The sequence below is a fragment of the Aulonocara stuartgranti genome (genome assembly GCF_965226115.1).
Source record: "Aulonocara stuartgranti genome assembly, chromosome: 8".
Classification (NCBI taxonomy): domain Eukaryota; kingdom Metazoa; phylum Chordata; class Actinopteri; order Cichliformes; family Cichlidae; genus Aulonocara; species Aulonocara stuartgranti.
In genome coordinates this window covers 636,241-654,614 of record NC_138959.1, presented here as the reverse complement: position 1 = coordinate 654,614, position 18,374 = coordinate 636,241, and the positions used below count along the sequence as shown (strand labels likewise).

The following is an 18,374-nucleotide window of genomic DNA, read 5'->3' as shown; positions in this document are numbered from 1 at the left end:
GGTCTCTGCTCGTCTGTGTGGGAACGCGCTGGAACACAGAGTGGGACAGGAAGTGGCAGCAAGTTTGATTCAGCTTTTTTTCTTCTAATCAGGTTTTGGCTGCAAAATATTTTTAACATTTAAAGTATCTGCAGCGACGCTTTCAGTGCGGAAGTCATCCAAACCTACCTTTCAAAATAAAATACAATCTTTTTAAAGACTAATAATATAAATATAATAGCTATTATTGTTATTATTTATATTATAAGAATAAATAATTATTTCATTATAATGTTGTGTTTTGTAAAATATGTAGAACCTTAAACCAAAATTAAATTATATTATGATCATAGAATCATTTTATTTTTCTCTGATTTTCGTTCAAGTTTTTTTGTACTTTTTATTAATTTCCATGTAAATTGATTCAGTTTTATTTATTTTAACTGAATATATTTGAATTTGATTTTAAAGCGTTTTTCTTCGGATTGTTAAAAACAAGTTTACGGAAGTAGATGGGGTGAATCATCTCGCGTCGTCATCAAAGATTGGGGGGGAAAAAAAGGAAAACATCCGGAGTGAACCGGATGTAGAAGGATCCCGGTCACGTCGAGCACCGTACGCACGTGTGTCGGTGCTGTTTGAGGACTCAGGTTTGAGTTTTGTGTTTTTTCGGTGAAATGTTGAAACGTTTGAAAGTGTTGGAGAGCCTTTGAGGCTTTTTGGATTTGACGCGTATTTCCGGTCACAGCGAGTTAATCTGTGACCCGATAAAAGCGCCGCGTGTTAGTGCGGGCGGAATAAGTCTAAACTCTCTGTGAGCTGCATGTAATCTGGATCGTTGACCGAAAAGAGTGCTCAGAAAGCGAGGTAACGTATAAGTCTCGAGTTATTGTACATGCAGAATTTCATTCAGAAAACGGCAGATTTAACGTTTCCGCTCATGTCAGGACGCGCCCACCCATGTAAACGTTTCATTAAAATCTGTATTTTAACAGAAGGCGATCTGGCTGTGATCGAGTTTGTCAGTAAACAACTTAAATATGATTTTCTGGCTTTTAAATAAATAATTCCGGAGTTTTTGTGGCTTTGATGTTGAAGAGTTAAATGGTGTAGAAACTTTGTTACTAACGCGCAGCTGCAGAGGAACCACGTTTCCCTGATTATTAACGGGCTCATCTGTCCCTTAAAAATACTTTAGATTTAAGATTTTTTGTTTAAAAGACAATGTAGCCCTGTGTAAAAGTGAGCTTAACTTTCACTTCTTCAGTCACTCTGAAATTCGTGAGGAAAAAAGTTATTATTCAGTTGTTTGGTTTTAATAGTTGTCTTTGCACAGCTGCTGTTCAATATGCTATTTCTGCTAATCACGTGTACCGTAATATTGATCCAACATGTAAATTTCAAACCTGCTGTTTCTGTGTTTGTGTGTGACCCTTTTTCATCTGCTGTGTAATTTACATTCCAAACTCCCTTTAAAAATCTGCAGATTTAAGGTTTCCCCCTTTAAGACAAACACGGAGAAAAAGGAGGTGATGTTGATTATTTTTTATTAAAGATTCATGTAACTGTTTTCCTGCTGTTTAAATAAAGTTTTGTGCAGAGGCCTCAGACTGACATCAGAATTTGGCTGTTTTTGTGTCTGTCAGATTCATCGTACATCATGACGTCGTTAGCTCACCAGCTGAAGAGGCTGGCGCTGCCTCAGAGCGATGCCAACCTGCTGACCCGCAGTGAGGTCGCCTCGCTCCTCTTTGACCCCAAAGAGGCAGCGTCCATGGACAGGAGCACCTTCTACGCCCTCGGTGAGTCCCGCCCTCCTCTTCCTCTTCTCCTGCTCCAGCCCGTTTCCTCCCTGACCTTCATCCTGTCTGTCCTCTTCCTCGTGCAGGATGCACCGGGCTGGAGGAGCTACTGGGAATCGAGCCGGCATTCCTGGAGTTTCAGAGCACCCTGTTCAGTCCCGCCTCGACGACCCTGGAGCGCAGCATCCAATCCAAGGAGGTCAACAAGAAGCTGGATGCCGGCATCTCGCTCTTCCTCACCCGCCTCTGCCCATACTTCCTTCTCAAACCGGCTCACAAGTGCATCGAGTGGCTCGTTCACCGGTAAGCCGCTGAGGCGTCGCAGCTCAGTTATACAGAAAATGACACTTTGTGTTTGAACAGTGACTCATTAGATAAATGAAAAACAAACCAAAGTCCATTCAGAAAACTTCTGATTTAAGATTTCACTGGAGCAAACAGTCCTTCAGGAAACGGCAGCTTTAAGGCGCTGACGCCTCATTAACACATTTATGGCAATGCTGACGATTATTTTTCGTATTTAATTAGTCAAACAGATGTTTAACTAGATGAACCTTAAATGTGCACAGAAGCTCTCCTTCACACTCTGTTTCCTGTTTTATACTCGCGTGATGACTCCGTGTTTTCCCGTGTTCAGCTTCCACATCCAGCTGTACAATGCCGACAGCCTGCTCGCCTGCGCGCTGCCGTATCACGACACCAACGTGTTCGTCAGAGTCCTGCAGCTCCTGAAGATCAGCGACGCCACGAGTCGCTGGAACTGGCTGCGCGGCCTGCAGGTGGGTGACTCGCCTGAGCTGGAGCGCCTGTGAGGTCCGTCTGCTGATCAGAGTGACGTGAAATCGTTTTGTTTGTCGTTGTTTGTTCAGAAACCCGGCGTGCCGTTATCCAGAGGAACTCTCATCGCTCACTGCTACACTGACCTGAGCTTCATGGACTTCATCTGCAGCCTGGTGACCCGGTCCATCGAGGTGACCTCCCTGACCCCTCCTGTTACCTGTCGACGTCGCGGCGAGGCTCTCGGGACGCCTGCACAGTTACCTGCATTCACTGCTCTCCTTCTCCTCTGCAGGCGTATTCCGGACATTCGGGAAGTTGCTCCCAGCTCAGAGTCATCTTCTCTTTTTACGCCTGCACCATCGTCCCCGCCCTGGACGCCGTGGACAGAGTGTCCAACACCATCATCTCCAAGCTGCTGCCATACGTGCAGACGGTAACGTGCGCCATTATTCACATGACCCCGACCCGACAGGTGACGTGAGATTTAACCTCGCACATGTCGTTGCCTCCTCAGGGTCTGAAGTCGTCGCTTGCGGACTATAAAGCCGCCACCTACATGATCGTGTGCCAGCTGGCGGTGAAGGTGGTGATGGAGGCGAGCCTGGTGGACAGCCTCGCCGTGCACATCAGCAAGTCTCTGATCAAAGAGCCCGTCCTCGCCAAGGAGGGCGTGGGCTGCCTCATCGTGCTGCTGCAGAACCAGAAGGAGGGCGCCGTGGGGCCCAGGTAGGACAGACGCCGCCTGGTCGTGATGTTTCGGGCACGCTCTGTCCAGGCGTGACGTCCTCTCACCTGTCTGTTCCTTCTCGTGTGCTCAGAGCCGCCGGCCGTCTCTGCTCGATGGCGGCGCTGGTGCCGACGCTGCAGGTCATGGCGGCGGTTCACGACGTCAGCCCTCTGCTCCGCTACCTGCTGCCTCACCTGGTCCAAAGCGTGTTCATCAGCAGCTCAGGTGAGGCCTGCTGCATGTACGTCTAATGCTTTACAGCGCCGCAGGTGGAGTTGACCTGAGTTTGTGTCACAGGTGAGACGGACCGGCTCGCAGTGCTGGAGTCCATCCTGGAGTCCGTCCTGCTGACCAAAGACCTGGACCACACCGCGGCCCAGTAAGCCTCCTCTCAGCCGACCACGCAGCCAATCACGTGACACGTCTTCTCACTGCTGCCGTGTTTGTCCCGTAGGTTGCTGCTGGACGAGTATCTGAGTCAGAGCGAGCGCTCACCTGTAGAGCTGTCGGCCCTCGACCAGCGCCTGCTGCCTCTGGTGCGCCTGTTCGAGTCCAAGTACGTACGAGTAAATATTATATAGTTCCTGGTTCAGCACAGGTGTCGCAGAACCGTGTTCAGGTAAACGAGTCTGCACGCAAATAGCAGTGAAAACATGGCCGCCGGCCGCAGCTGTTCTGGGATACAGAGGGCGGAGCCGCGTTTAAGTTTTCTCCTCCATCAGGTACTGTGCAGCTCTGGACGGCGTCCTCGCAGGTCATGTGACCGACATCGGCAGCACGGCGCAGAAACGGCTCTTCCACCGGTTTCTGTCTTTGTCGCTGAGCAGCGGGAAACATCAGGTGAGCTACAAAACGGCGTCGCTCAGGTGAACTGTGGCGTCTTCGTCTCTCTGAGCTCACGGTCTTCCTTCTGCGTCGGCAGATTTTAGGCGACTCGGACACGTCGCTGCTGCTCAGCCTGAAACACCCTCAGCCGTCGGTCAGAGTCTCGGCCGTGGAGCGCCTGAAGGACCTTATCGCCTCTGGACAGGTAGACTTCCTGTTTAATCCTCTGTCTGTTTCATTCAGGTGAACTTTGACCTCTGAGGCAGGTGATTGTGTAGCTTTGGGGCGCCTCAGGGCTCTGCTCCGGGTCCTGAGCGGGCTAACATTTTTAACCACACATATTAAGGGTCGTGTTTCCTCTGAGCAGCAGCAGAGTCTGGATGACGACTTCCTGAAAGACGCCGTCACGGAGCGTTTGAAGGACGAATCGCCGGAGGTCGTAGCCGCCGCTCTCCAAGTCCTGGAGGTCAGTGAGACGATGGTTAACAGGTCTGATGGCGTTCTGCTTGATGGCGTTGTGGTTAATGGCGGTTTTCGTTGTGTTTCAGGTGGCGTTTGACGTTGTGGACCGCGAGGACGCCGTCTCGTGTCTGCTGTCTCTGCTGCACAGAGCCGATCTGCCGGAGGCTGAGCGATGGTCAGTGAAAGCTTATTTTCCCTGCTGTTAATGATGCCTTCATGAACCTCCTGTAAATCTGAGACTCCTTCCTCCAGGGTTCCCGTGCTGACAGAGGTGGTGCGTTTACTGTCCGACCCGCGGATGGGAAAGGGGCACGGCGAGCTGGTGACGAGGACGGGCTGGAGGCTGCTGCCGTTCCTGGTCGTCACCTCGACCCAGCTCGACCTCGCCCGCCGCATCGCCCGGTCCCCCCTCCTTGCCAATCACCCGCTCACCCTGAATTGGGCCCCAGGTAACAGACCCATTTCCTGTGGCGCTTTCACAATAAAAGCAGTTCTGTCCATCATTTCGTCAGTGTCTGAAACTTTTTGCATCACACAGAGCTCGATGACGTGACGAAGAGAAGCGTTGAGCCCGACTTTGTGGGTGTGGCCAACGAGCGGCTGGTCTCCACGCTGACAAAGAACCTGGCGAACATGGAGCACTTCTCCAGGCGCGACGCGGTGAGTTCAGACGCCTTTCCTCGTGTCGCTCACGTGAACGTTTTCAAGCATGAACGTGTCTGAGTCACGAGGCAGCCGTGCTGTTGGGACTACTTTCAGCAGCGGACTGATCTGTTGTGAGTCTGTCAGCTGATGGTTTCCGTGTGTGTCGCGCTCAGCTGGAGAACCTCGCCGTGCTGGTGGAGCAGCAGCGACGCTCCAGCCTCAGGGAGCGCGCGGCGTTCCTGGTGCTGACCCGGACGCTGCTGCTTGGTCTGGGCGAGCTGAGCGAGACGCAGCACCTGCTCACCGCTCAGAGGGTCTACGCGCTCCTGGAGCGCCCCCTGCTGGAGGTCGTGAGGAGCGACGCGTCACAGGTCGGTCGGCCTTTAACATCCATAAACACAAAGTTAAACAGAGCCCGCTTGCACTGAGGATCGTCAGCGACGTGTTTTGATGGATGGTGTTGGTTCTGAACAGGAAGCTGAGCGTCCCGTCTTCGTGCCTACCTCCTTCTCTGAGGCGGCGGCGCTCTACCTAAGCAGGTGTGCGCAGGGACAGCAGCCGGACGCAGAGTACGGCTTCGTCCTCGTCGCTCTGCTCCGAGACTTAATTTCCTGCCTCAAGTGTCACGACGCCTCCTTCAAAGGTAAAATCTCCCAGAGCAGGTGAGAGCTGAGGTAGAAGAGGGAACCGGTCAGCTGACTGGTCACATGATTGTCTTCCAGGGGCGGCGTGGTGGAACCCAGAGAAGCTCGACACAAACACCTGCTGTTACCTGGGTCTGATCTGCCGCCTGTTCAGCATAATCATGAGCGGCGCCGCCGAGGGAGCGACGGCTGACAGCTTCAGAGAGCTGATGAAGCTGCTCGTCCAGGTATGACATCATTTCCTGTGAGCAGACATGATGTTTCAGCGTGATGGAGCGAGCCGCTAACCTGAGAAACCGTCACCTCAGGTCCACCTGCGCGAACCGAGCGTGCTCTTCAGGTTCCTGTGCATGCTGTGGGGATACACCAGTAACCATGGAGACCAGCTGGATGCGAAGGTGGGCGCCGTCCTGCAGACACGGGCACTGTATATGGGCGGAGCTCTGCTGAGCACCCAACCCGCCTCCAAGCTGAAGGAGCTGGCGGCCGCCAACTCACCAGGTGAGATTTACAAAAATAGAAAAAAGAAAAATGTAACAAATCTTTTAAAAAGGTCGATTCAGGTAAACAAACCTCAAACTAACGTTTCATGAAACGTCCGAAGTTTGGAAGACGCGCTGATGACGTACGAGGTTATTAAAACAAATGTGTGTGTGCGTGTGTGTCTGTGTGCGTGTGTGTGTGTGTGTGTGCGTGCGTGTGTGCGTGTGTGTGTGTGTGTGTGTCTGTGCGTGTGTGCGTGTGTCTGTGCGTGTGTCTGTGCGTGTGTGTGTGTGTGTGCGTGTGTGTGTCTGTGTGTGCGTGTGTGTCTGTGTCTGTGTCTGTGTGTGTGTGTGTGTGTGTGTCTGTGCGTGCGTGTGTGTGCGTGTCTGTGTGTGTGTGTGTGCGTGCGTGTGTCTGTGTGTGCGTGCGTGTGTCTGTGTGTGCGTGCGTGTGTCTGTGTGTGCGTGTGTGTCTGTGTCTGTGTGTGCGTGTGTGTCTGTGTCTGTGTGTGTGTGCGTGTGTGTGTCTGTGTCCCTCAGTCGTCCCGTCTCTGCTCTGCTGTCTCACGTCTCCTGTTCGGGAGGTCCGGAGGGCGGCGCTCAGCGTCCTGCAGAGCCTATCGGCAGCCAACACGTCCCCCTTCCAGCCAATCACAGAGAAGCTCCTGTCGACATCAGAGGAGATCGCCGCCGACCCGTCCTACCTCAGCACGGTGAGGACTCTGAAACAGCTGATTGGTTTAAATCTGGACTTCCTGTATTTGTTGTTCTGATTTCCTGTTTTGCCCGCAGGTTCTCGGCGTGCTGCACGATGAGTCATCATCCAGTAAAGCGAAGCCGCAGCAGAAGAAGCTGGCGGCGGCGATGCAGCTGCTGGTGAGGAGCATTCAGAGTCCGAGCTGCCCGTCATACATCGCCGCCGCCCTGCTGAGAGCGCTGAGCGAGGTCAACGGACAGGTGAGTGGGCGGGACCGCGTCTGAAACGGAGGATTCGCCGCTGACGTCTTTGTTTTAGAGCCGGACTCAGATTGGCGATCTTTGAAGCTGAACGGTTTTCATTTCCTGGTGTGTCGTGTTTGATGGCGGCGTTATCGTGAGCGCCGTGACGCACAGCCAGAGAGAAGCATTGTTGGTGCTGTTATCTAACCTCAGTCTGATCATGTCGTCCTCGTCTAAAGAGCCATGCTTTGTGTCTCCTTTGACCTCCTCTTCGTCCTCCTCCTCCTCTCAGTCAGAGCTCTCCAGCCTGCTTCCTGTCCTCGATCGCCTCCTGGAGACCGGCCCCGACACGCCCGCCCTGCTGCAGGCCGAGGCGCAGCTCCTGCAGCTGGTCCTGGGGAAGTACAACGAGGCGTCGGCGCCCCTGCTGGCCAAAGACCAGAACTGCCTGGACCTGTTCATCAGAGCTCTGAAGACCTCCACGCAGCAGCACGCTGGCATCCCGAGCTGCCAGATCATCGCTCTGGAGCAGGTCAGGAGGACAAATCCACCAATCGGGGGACGGGGACTAACCCTACCCGAGTGCACGCTCACAGTGATGCTGTCCATCTTTTATTCAGTCTTTACTTCAAACCCAGATTAAAGTCTGAGTGACGGGTGATGATTTAACGTGTTCAGACGTCTCTGCGTGTTCCTGCAGATCACAAAGCCCTTCTTCTCCGCCCTCGCGGACGAGGCGGTGCAGCAGAAGCTGCTGTCGGCCATGTTTGACCTGCTGGTGGAGAGCAGGAGTCCGGCGGTGGCCAACACCATCAGCAGCGTCTTCAAAGCGGTGAGCCGAGATCGTCTGCTCAACATTTTTCTTTCTCGTGAAAGAAGAAAGATGGCTGATAGTGAAACGGTCGTTTGTTTGGGGATGAATCGCTGAACGTTTGACCTTTGCGTTCGCCTCAGGTCGTCGTTGACTGTCAGCTGCTGGCCAATGAGCTCGCTCCTCCAGAAAAACCCAAAGTCAGCGTGACGGTGCAGCAGACCCGGCGGAGCCGACTGTCGCAGAGGTATTTGCGCCCTGAAGCGTTCCTGAGGTCACGTGATCGGACCAGTTTCCCTTCAGACAAACACGGATTTCTGCAGCTGAAAACAACGAATCAAATTAATAGTTGTAGGCGGATCATTCTGTGCAACGCGACACGAAGATTTGCTCCTGTGCTTATTTACTGACGATCTGCTTGAAAACAATGTTGTAGTTCAGGGTTGACTCTGATGGTGGCGCTGTTGTCTCGTTTCTCGTCCTTCCATTTTAATGATGTAATTATTGAACTGAAGTTGATAGAAATGAGTTAAACCGGCTGACGTCAGCTGTTTACCGCCCGTGCAGCCTGCGGGCCCCGATCTGCACTTTCACCCTGTAACAGGTCTGATTTCCTTCTGATAGTTTCAGGACGAATCCCGACAACATTTCAGCTTTTAGTTGAGCCACAATTTTCCAGAAGCAGCCTCAGTCTGAAAGCGTGGCGCGTCCACGATGAGTGATCGGTGTGAACCGCTGCGTGTGTTCAGGAAACCTCAGGAGAGCAGCGGTGCGGCTCCAGAGGGGGGCGCTGTGTCGTGGCGGAGAGTCACTCTGATCCTGGAGCTGCTGCAGCACAAGAAGAAAGTGAAGAGAGCCCAGGTGTTGGTGCCGGTTCTGTTCTCGCTGCTCGCCAGGTAACATGACAGGAAACGCCACATCCTACAGTTTCTCATGTTTTGTCATTTCATCTAAACTGAAAGAAGAATGAAGGCTGTAGTAAAGTCCTCATTAGGACTTCGTGTGGATTTGATCCGTGTTTGGAGTCGTGTGGAAGTGGAAGCAGGATTTTGACTCCGGGCTGCAGAGAGGTCCAATCTGAAAGTGGAGTTTTTTCTTCTTCTGTTTGTTTATTTAAGACAGGAGTAACAAAAAGATGAAAAATCGATCGATAGAATTTTATTTCAAACATGGAAATGCAACTGAAGTAACAAAAGAAAAACAAACACTTGAGTAATAATAACTCCGTCTGTCGTCAGGAGCATGGAGCCGTGCTCCGATGAGAACGCCAACACGGAGTACACCAAGCAGCTGCTGCTCAGCTGCCTGCTCAACATCTGCCACAAACTGGCTGCAGGTGGAGGAGCTGTGGCTGCAGGTGGAGGAGCTGTGGCTGCAGGTGGAGGAGCTGTGGCTGCAGGTGGGTGTCAGAGGAGGATGATGAAGGTGTGTGTGTGTGTGTGTTTGTTGCCTCACTGCGCTCTCCTCGCTCTGTGCAGACGTCCTGGATGAAGACAAGTTCAGCGTGGAGCTCGTGGTTCAGTGCATCCGAACGTCCGACGTGCCGCAGACTCACCACCACGCCCTGCTGCTGCTGGGCACCGCCGCCGCCATCTTCCCCGTGAGAGCTCCACCTCCTCTTCTGTCTGTCCACTACCACCTTCGCTCTTCCTCCTCCGTCTCTGTTTGCAGCTGAGAGTTTTATGTCACTGATACAAAGAGCGGTCTAAGTCCCGCCCCCTGAGACTGAAGCTCCTCTGCACGTCTGTGATGACATCATGGCGGCAGAAGTGTTTGTTTAAATCAGGGGCAACCTGTCTGATGATGAGTGCATCTAAACGTTCCTCAGAAGCCAGTGTGCCGTATGATGCATTAGCATTAAATGTAATAACGCTCTATATGAACAGTTACACACGTTATAGGATCATATTTGTTCACAGATGTTTGCAGCTGTCAGCGAATAGTTATCAGATAGTTTGAAACAAAAAAGACTTTTTATCCACAACAGCAAATGCAAATGCTATTTATGGTCTCCTCACAACAATGATAGGAAAAATAAACGGGGCCAGTATGGCATGTTTGTTAACACAGAGACACACATGTTACTGTGATCTCTGGGCTCCCAGTGTCCAGCATTCAGAGGCTGCCTGAGGACTCATGTGGGAGAAAACCTGCTCACACAGACATGTGGAGCCAAACACTGTCAGTAAGGCCTCTGCAATGTCCTGAAGAGTTAAACTTGTCAGGTAGTGACGTCCAGCAGGTGAACATGCAGCTCCATGAACACGCACAGCTGTGGGTTCCAGCTGCCCCCCTCTCCCTGTTAATGCCCTACCCGCCCCCTGGCAACACTTTGCTAGATCCGCCCCTGCACAGTCACCAGCTGTCAGCTACTTAGAAAAGGATCCTGGTGTTATTAGTCTCTCAGAAACAGTTCATAACTTCAACTCATTCATGTCACCTAAAAGGTAAACCTGTTTCTCCATCACAGCTCTGATGGTTCAGTAAGGACATCTCCTGGTTTCATCTTCATGTTTCCCTCTCACCACATATCCAAACCATCATGACCAGCAGCTTTACAGCTGTGGCTCCAGCAAACATCAGCTGATACTAGAAATTAATATGAAATAAATTCTAACAACAGCTGATCAAGCTTAAACGTGCTGCTGTTGTTTAGCGCGACATCCGCTGGTTTCTTCTTTCTGGCACAAAGTGGGCGATAAACAAACAAGAGAGCCGATCAGCTGATCACTGATCAGTTTCATGATTGAAGTAGCAACAGGAGAGAGAGGGGAGAGGATGAGAGGAGAAGAGGCACGGTTGGCAGCTACTAACTAACCTTATGAATAAAATAAAGTTCACTATCAGTAACATCATAGCACCACCCAGCTGTATAGAAACTCCGTCATGCTAGCTAGTAGCAGTACGAGTTATTGTAACTGACTGTAAAAAGTCAGCACAACGAAAATAAACTAAACTTGGTTCATATCTGACCCAGATAGACTGCAGCTCATAACTTCTTACCTGGAGTTCAGTTCACCGCCTCGGGTCTCTGCTCCTCCTGCCTCCCCTCCCTTCATCCACCTGCTGGCCTCTGTAGAAGCTCCGCCACAGCCACCACCAAACAACTGAGTTATTTTTACACATCTGCCAGCATCTGGCCAATCCACCACCTTTAATACCGTTGCAAAAAAAAAAAATCATCGGCCCATAAAAGCGAAAAATCACGCCCGGTATGTCCGATGGCCAGTCCCGCTATGTCGTGCCATCAGTTAACCCTTCGCGTGCCTGGTTTAAACAAACGAAAAAATATTGATGTCCTGATGGATATGGAGGACCAATGTAGCCAACATTTTAAACAAATATTAGACTATTGTTTCTTATTTTTTTTATTTTTACTTTTAATTATAATTTAATGAACCCAAAGAAGGAAACACGAGAAGCAGTTAGTGATGCAGTTACAGCAACTGATACAAATAAAAGAAATAAAGCAGTAATTTTGATTTTTGGTACGTTTAGTATCAGGTTTGTTTTAGAAGAGAAGAATTAAAGGAAAGAAATTAATCAATAATAAATAAATATGGGAATTAAAATAAACAACATTTATTTAATAGCAAGAAAACAAACGCGTTCGTGTTCCTCCTGCAGGAGAAAGTCCTCCACAACATCATGCCCATCTTCACCTTCATGGGCGCCAGCATCATGCGGCTGGACGACACCTACAGCTTCAGAGTCATCGACAAGACGGTGCAGATGGTCATACCTGCTCTGATCCAGGTGAGGCGGCGACGGAGCCGACAAACATGCCCGTTATACACGAGTGGCGTGGCAATAACTCTTCCTCGCTCCTCCTCCAACAGGCCCAGCAGCTTTCTGATGGAAGTTCCGCCTCTCACGTGATGGCTGTGGTGACGAAGATCATGCACGTGTTTGCTGACGCGCTCCCCCACGTGCCCGAGCACCGGCGGCTGCCAATCCTGTTTCAGCTGGTGACCACGCTGGGTCCCGCCCGTTTCCTCTGGGTCCTAATGCTGCTCCTGTTCAAGCTGCACGCCACACAGAGCGCCGGCTCCACCAGCGAGAAGGTAACAATCGCCTGCTTCTGTTTCTTCGGAGTTTAGCGCGTCGTTTCGTGTCTCTGCGTGTTTAACGTAGTTTATTTTGTGTTTTCGTGAGCAGGATGCGGCGCTGGAGCGATACGTGGACTTCTGGATTTCTCTGTGCTGTCAGTTTGACATCAGCGATCAGCTGACCTCGCTCATCAACATCCTGAACTTCCTGCTGCAGCTGCCAGACGACAAAGAGGATGGTAAAACAAAACGAAAGTTTTACATCATCAATAACATAATCATGTTTTGTATGGAGGACTGTAAGTGCCAAATCGAAAGAAAAAAGTGATAACAATTGTATTTTTAAAATGTGAAACTGACTCCTTTCAGAATTATTTCCTTTGTTATGATTCGTCTATCAGTTTACTTCATTTACATTTTAATTAATATTAATGAGAATCCCTTACTATCACAATACGCTCCGAGTGTTTCATTTGGCAGATTTTTACTGTTACAGATGAAACACCCAGGAGCCAATCATCTGTCTTTCATTAAAGGAATAGATTAAAAATACAATGTTTAAAATAATGAACATCAAGGTAAATTAAAATATTTGCTGCTTTTATTTCTGACTCAAATTTTAGACATTTATTTTAAATTTAAGAAGAGAGGATGATATAAACGAATAACTATAAATAAAGTAAAATACTGGACTTGAAGAAACAGGTAAATTATTAAGAAAGGAAACAGAAATGTTACCACAAAGAACAATGGCTATGAAAACATGTATATAAAAGTAAATATGGTTAAAAAAAATAACAATTTGAATTTCTTTCATTTAAAATTTAGGAAATTGAATTTAAATTGAAACATAAATAAACTAATTTGTATAAAGTACATGAGTTAATCCAAATTGAATAAATATTTGATATTTAGAATGAATGACTCTATATAGTCATTAATTCTATATATAGAGTTTTGGCGTGTTTGGCCCTCCGTAGTCTGATGGACTTCTGGGTTTGTCTTGTGTAGCTCCAGTGAAACGGCCCGCCGCCCGGCGAGGAGCGAAGAAGGAGGAGGAAAAGGTGGAGGAGCTGATCTTCAGCGTGGATGCTCACGGCGGCAAAGAGCTGCGACACTTCAAGTTCCTCTCCGTGTCATTCGCGGCTCAGCTGCTCGGCTCAGCGAGCTTCATCGGGAAGGTGGGCGACTGAAGGTCAGGCGGTAAGGAGCGCGCTCAGTGCGACAACAATAAACGTTTGATTTTGTTTCAGGTCGCGGACAACGACGATGACATAGACGCATCTCTACAGCCACTGCAGCAGAGGTGAGTGATGCTGTGATGTCACGTTGTTATGTGAGCGTTTGGTGGCGTTGAAGGTGATGTCATGTTCGTGTTTCAGGCTGCTGGAGGACATCCTGCGCTACATCCACAGCATCGCTCGCTGTGTGGAGGAGAACGCCAACAAACCCACCGCCAAGTTCTGGCGAGTTCTGCTGAATAAAGCCTACGACGTACTGGACAAGGTTTGAATCCAGTTTTATTTAAACTCTTCTCGTTAACATTAACAGCAGGTCCTCCACCGTTAACCTCAGTTTCTTCTCCTGCTGCTGGAGTGAAAGCCGCCCTGCAGAGGCGCTCTAACCTGCTCACCTTTGTTTAGGTGAACGCGCTGCTGCCCACGGACACCTTCATCACGGTGATGAGGGGCCTGATGGGAAACGAGCTGGCATCGGTCAGGAGGAAGGCCATGGACCTGCTCAACAACAAACTGCAGCACAGAACACAGTGGGATGCACAGCAGGTAACAGGAAGTGATGTCAGAGTTCTCCGCAGAGCGTGTTTTGGGTATGAAACGATGACATCAACTTCCTGTCTGCCCTCAGGTTACCGTGCTCCTCCAGCTGATCGGCGACCTGCTGAACATTGTGGGCAAAGATCACAGGAAGGTCGTGGACGGAGCGGAGCAGGCCATCAACCGCCAGACGGCGCTCTTCAGCCTCAAGCTGCTCTGTCGCAGTTTTGGGTCCGACCACCATGAGACGTTCGTGCCCGTGCTGTTGCAAACCGTGGAGCTCGTCGCGGCGGCAGAGGAGGAGAAGAACGTGATGGGCAGCGCTCTGCTCTGCATCGCCGAGGTGGTCAGCACACTGAAGGCCCTCGCCATCCCGCAGTTACCCAGGTCTGTCATGCCCGTCCTTCACCCTCACACGACAAGGTGGGGAAGCCGCCCTCCAGTCAGCTGACGCGTGTTTGTTTCCGCAGGTTGATGCCAGCCATACTGCACGCGCTCCAAAACAGGAAGGAGCTTCTGACCAACGAGATCTACCTGCTGAGCGCCGTCACTGCCCTGCAGCGGGTCACAGAGACGCTGCCACACTTCATCAGCCCATACCTGCACGACGCCACCTTACAGGTAACGCCGCCCCGCGAGCACTGCATCAGAAAAACAAAACAAAGGTTATAAAGGATTGCGGTGGAGCTGTGCTTTGATTGGATCGTGCTGTGCGCTCTTCCTAGCGCCTCGTTCTTTTCATCTGAAATGGTACGGCTCGATGTCGCTGCTGCTTTGAGGAGACGTGCTGATTGGTCCCAGCTCACCTGGAGTGTGACGCGAGTGTCACAGGGATTCTATTATTCGTTATTCCTCTTCGTTCTTGCAGGTGTGTCGGCTGACCCGGCTGATGGAGACTTCGTCCTCCTCCTCCTCCTCCGCCCAGCTCTCCATCCGTCTCGCCTCCCTGAGGAGCACCCTTGCCACCAAACTGCCCCCCAGGGTCCTACTGCCCACCATTAGCAGGTGCTACAACACTATGGTGGTCGATAAGAAGGTGAGAGTCGAGCTTCAGGTGTGTTTACTGTTTTCTACTGAAGGAGTAAAGTTCAAAGTTTGTGTGTGCGCCTTGGCTTAAAGTTTTCCAGAATGATCCAAAGACACTTGCTCTGATTATTGGAGTCAGTCGTTTAAAATGGCTCCACGAGAACAAATCAAACATCCACCGAAATGTGGAATCAGGGACTTAAAATCCCAAATTCTCACGCTGAGCTTCGTTAAATGTCTAAAATCAAACAGCAGCAGTAATATCCTGTAATTTAATGTTTTCGTGCTTCAAGCCAGAAAAAACGTTAAAAGTAGAAATCAGCGCTAAACGGTCATCGGCGTCAAATCCCGCTCTGAGGTTCCCGCTCTGAGGTTCCCGCTCTGAGGTTCCCGCTCTGAGGTTCCCGCTCTGAGGTTCCCGATGGTTTTCAGCTGTTAACGTCTCGTTGTCATTTCCCCGCAGAGTCAGCTGGGGGCGCTGCTGAGCATCCTGAAGGAGCACATCGCTCACATGGAGAAAGACCAGCTCAGCTTCCACCAATCAGAGCTCACCACCTTCTTCCTCACCGCACTCGACTTCCGCTCCGAGCATTGCCAGGTCCGCTCAGCTGGTGATTGAGTAGATGTACTTAGATTACTTTACCTTTCTCACGCGTCTCTTTTGTCTTCAGGGCGATCTGGAGAAGACGGCGCAGGTCGAGGGCTGCGTGATCGACTGCCTGATCGCCATGGTGATGAAGCTGTCAGAGGTCACATTCAGGCCGCTCTTCTTCAAGGTAACGCCGCCGTGCCTAGGATTCAGCCGCCGCCCCAGTTTCCCGCCGTGTGGCGATAACTGTGTGTCTGTGCGTCTGTCCCGCAGCTCTTCGACTGGAGCAAATCGGAGCGTAAAGATCGTCTGCTGACTTTCTACCGGCTGTCCGACCGCATCGCCGACCGCCTCAAAGGACTCTTCGTGCTGTTCGCAGGAAACCTGGTGAAACCATTTGCAGACCTGCTGACACAAACCAACAGCACAGGTCTGACCTCATCCACAACTTTTCTCTTTTTATAGATTTTCAACTGTAAATTGTTACATTTATCTAAATGTTAATATTTAAACAGCTGTTTGTTGGTAAAGCAGCTGTTTCCCAGCTGTCCAAGCTTGACGGTGCTTTTGCTTCTTGCAGAGTCGCTGCTCTTCGACTCCGAGGACGATGGCGAGGAGAAGAGCTGCCTGCTGCTGCAGTACGTCCTCGACTGCCTCCACAAGACCTTCCTGTACGACTCGCAGCGTTTCCTGAGCCGCGAGCGAGGCGACGCCCTGCTGAGCCCGCTTGTAGACCAGGTGAGGTGCAGACACTTCAGAGGGTGTAATATTTCTCCAAAACTGCATGACTCCACCCGCTGGGCGTGGTTTCATTGGTGACATTGAACTTGAATGGTTTCTGTGTTTGTGTCCAGCTGGAGAATCGAGTCGGTGGCGAGCAGCGATACCAGCAGCGCGTCACCCAGCACCTGGTGCCCTGCGTCGGGCAGTTTGCTGTGGCGATGGGCGACGACTCGCAGTGGAAGACCCTCAACTATCAGATCCTCCTGAAGACCAGGCACTCTGACACCAAGGTAAGGCCACCTGCACAGCTGACCGGCTCCCCTGAGCCCCGAGCGACGCCTGGAAGGCGCAGAGAAGTCGGTCAAGCTTCACTCTGACGCTGTCTGATCTCAGCCAGGCAGAGTTAATTAATGGTAATACAAAGAGTTTTAAATTAGACTCTGTGTTGGTGTTAGTTATTGACTCAGCAGCTTCCTCCTCCTCCTCCACAGGTGCGTTTCTCCTCTCTGCTGATGCTCATGGAGGTGGCGTCCAAACTGAAGGAGAACTACATGGTGCTGCTGCCGGAGACCATCCCCTTCCTGGCTGAGCTCATGGAGGGTGAGGCGCACACACAGACACCGCTCATATTAACTGTTGGCTCTAAGATGTAATGTAGCTGTCGGCCACAAGAGGGCAGCACATCTCTGACAAGAGAAAACCTCTAGATCCAGATGTTTCAGAATAAAAGCATGACAGATGAAACGTATTTTCACCATCATGGAGAAATATCAGTAAAGGTTCAGATAAAATACGACATCAGAGATGATAAGATGCAAACAGAATGCAGTAAAATATCACATTCGTGTTTCAGTGGAGCTTCGCTCCACCTGTGAGGCCAGGTAACGGCGTAGGCTCAAACCTGCCGTTTGTTTTGCAGACGAGTGTGAAGAGGTGGAGCTGCAGGTCCAGAAGGTGATCCAGGAGATGGAGAACATCCTGGGAGAGCCGCTGCAGAGCTACTTCTAACACGCACGCTGGTGTGAAGCTTCAGCACAAACATAAATATTCTGATGTTTTTGATGTAAGAAGTAATAAAACATTTGTGTCAAATCTGCTTTTTATTTACGCTGAACCTGTTTAAAGAAGGTGACATGAGTCAAGTTTAAAGGCCGGCTTGAGGACACTCATCTCACTCAGACGATTCTGGATCATAAAGGTTGGATCTGCTGGTTTTGGGGAGACCGCACTGGAAGGAAAGAGTTTTCCTGTGAACACTGTGGCTCTCTGACCATTTAACCCTGTCATGCATGAATTGTGACAAATTCAATCAGGATTCTTAAGTGTTTTTATTCATCTTTTCCTGCCTGTAGTTGAATAAAAACACTTAAGAATCCTGATGTTATTTATTTTTATTCATCTTCAGGAAGGAAAAGATGAATAAAAATACTTAAGAGTTAAATAACAGTAATTACAATGAAACACAACATACAGCTGTAGTAACAATAAACGTCCAGTGGGTGGCAGAGTGTGGAGTGACCCATCACTGTCCAATGCAGTGGTTTATGTGCAGGTATACCATCAACACTGACACAAATGCAAGCAAACACCAGAACCTCTCGCTATAAGAACAGTTTCTTCCCCTCTGCTGTTGGACACATGAACAATAACCGTATGACTGTTCCCACCACTAACACATGACCCTACGCTGTGTTCACATGTTTGCACTGATCACCACCTGCACTCATGTATATATCATGTATATATCTATCTACTTAGCACTTTTAATTCTTATTCTCATTTTAATTTTCATGTCTATTTAAGCTTAATTTATAACAGTATGTTTGCACTGAAGCACCGCAGCAATTTCCTAATGTTGTAAACCCGCTCAACATTTGGCAATAAAACCTTTCTGATTCTGAAACAGCAGCTGTGACTGTAGGGACCACTATGGTGAAAGGGTCAAATGGATCGGGGCGATCGTGGCTCAAGAGTTAGCAGCTCGTCTTGTAACCGGAAGGTTGCCGGTTCGAGCCCCGGCTCGGACAGTCTTGGTCCTTGTGTCCTTGGGCAAGACATTTCACCTTCCACCTACTGGTGTTGGCCAGAGGGGCCGATGATGCGATATGGCAGCCTC

General features: G+C 50.2%; 1 protein-coding gene across 1 annotated transcript; it reads left to right on the top strand.

The window, feature by feature from the left end:
• Positions 1–544: 544 nt before the first annotated feature.
• On the top strand, positions 545–17,350 carry heatr1 (HEAT repeat containing 1). Its single transcript, XM_082543703.1, is given in 46 exon segments — positions 545–629; positions 1,626–1,781; positions 1,868–2,084; positions 2,419–2,560; positions 2,651–2,752; positions 2,854–2,994; positions 3,076–3,287; positions 3,380–3,531; positions 3,534–3,576; positions 3,578–3,667; positions 3,743–3,844; positions 4,011–4,128; positions 4,211–4,318; positions 4,481–4,579; positions 4,662–4,750; positions 4,828–5,024; positions 5,114–5,235; positions 5,394–5,591; positions 5,695–5,863; positions 5,943–6,091; positions 6,173–6,365; positions 6,887–7,059; positions 7,139–7,303; positions 7,578–7,817; positions 7,986–8,117; positions 8,240–8,343; positions 8,846–8,992; positions 9,335–9,495; positions 9,575–9,696; positions 11,724–11,852; positions 11,936–12,160; positions 12,255–12,384; positions 13,157–13,326; positions 13,399–13,451; positions 13,528–13,651; positions 13,789–13,929; positions 14,012–14,307; positions 14,391–14,541; positions 14,789–14,956; positions 15,410–15,544; positions 15,618–15,722; positions 15,809–15,965; positions 16,116–16,273; positions 16,390–16,548; positions 16,750–16,858; positions 17,178–17,350. Coding segments are annotated over 45 exon segments (6,528 nt in total). The 5' UTR covers positions 545–629; positions 1,626–1,639; the 3' UTR covers positions 17,267–17,350.
• Positions 17,351–18,374: the final 1,024 nt, after the last annotated feature.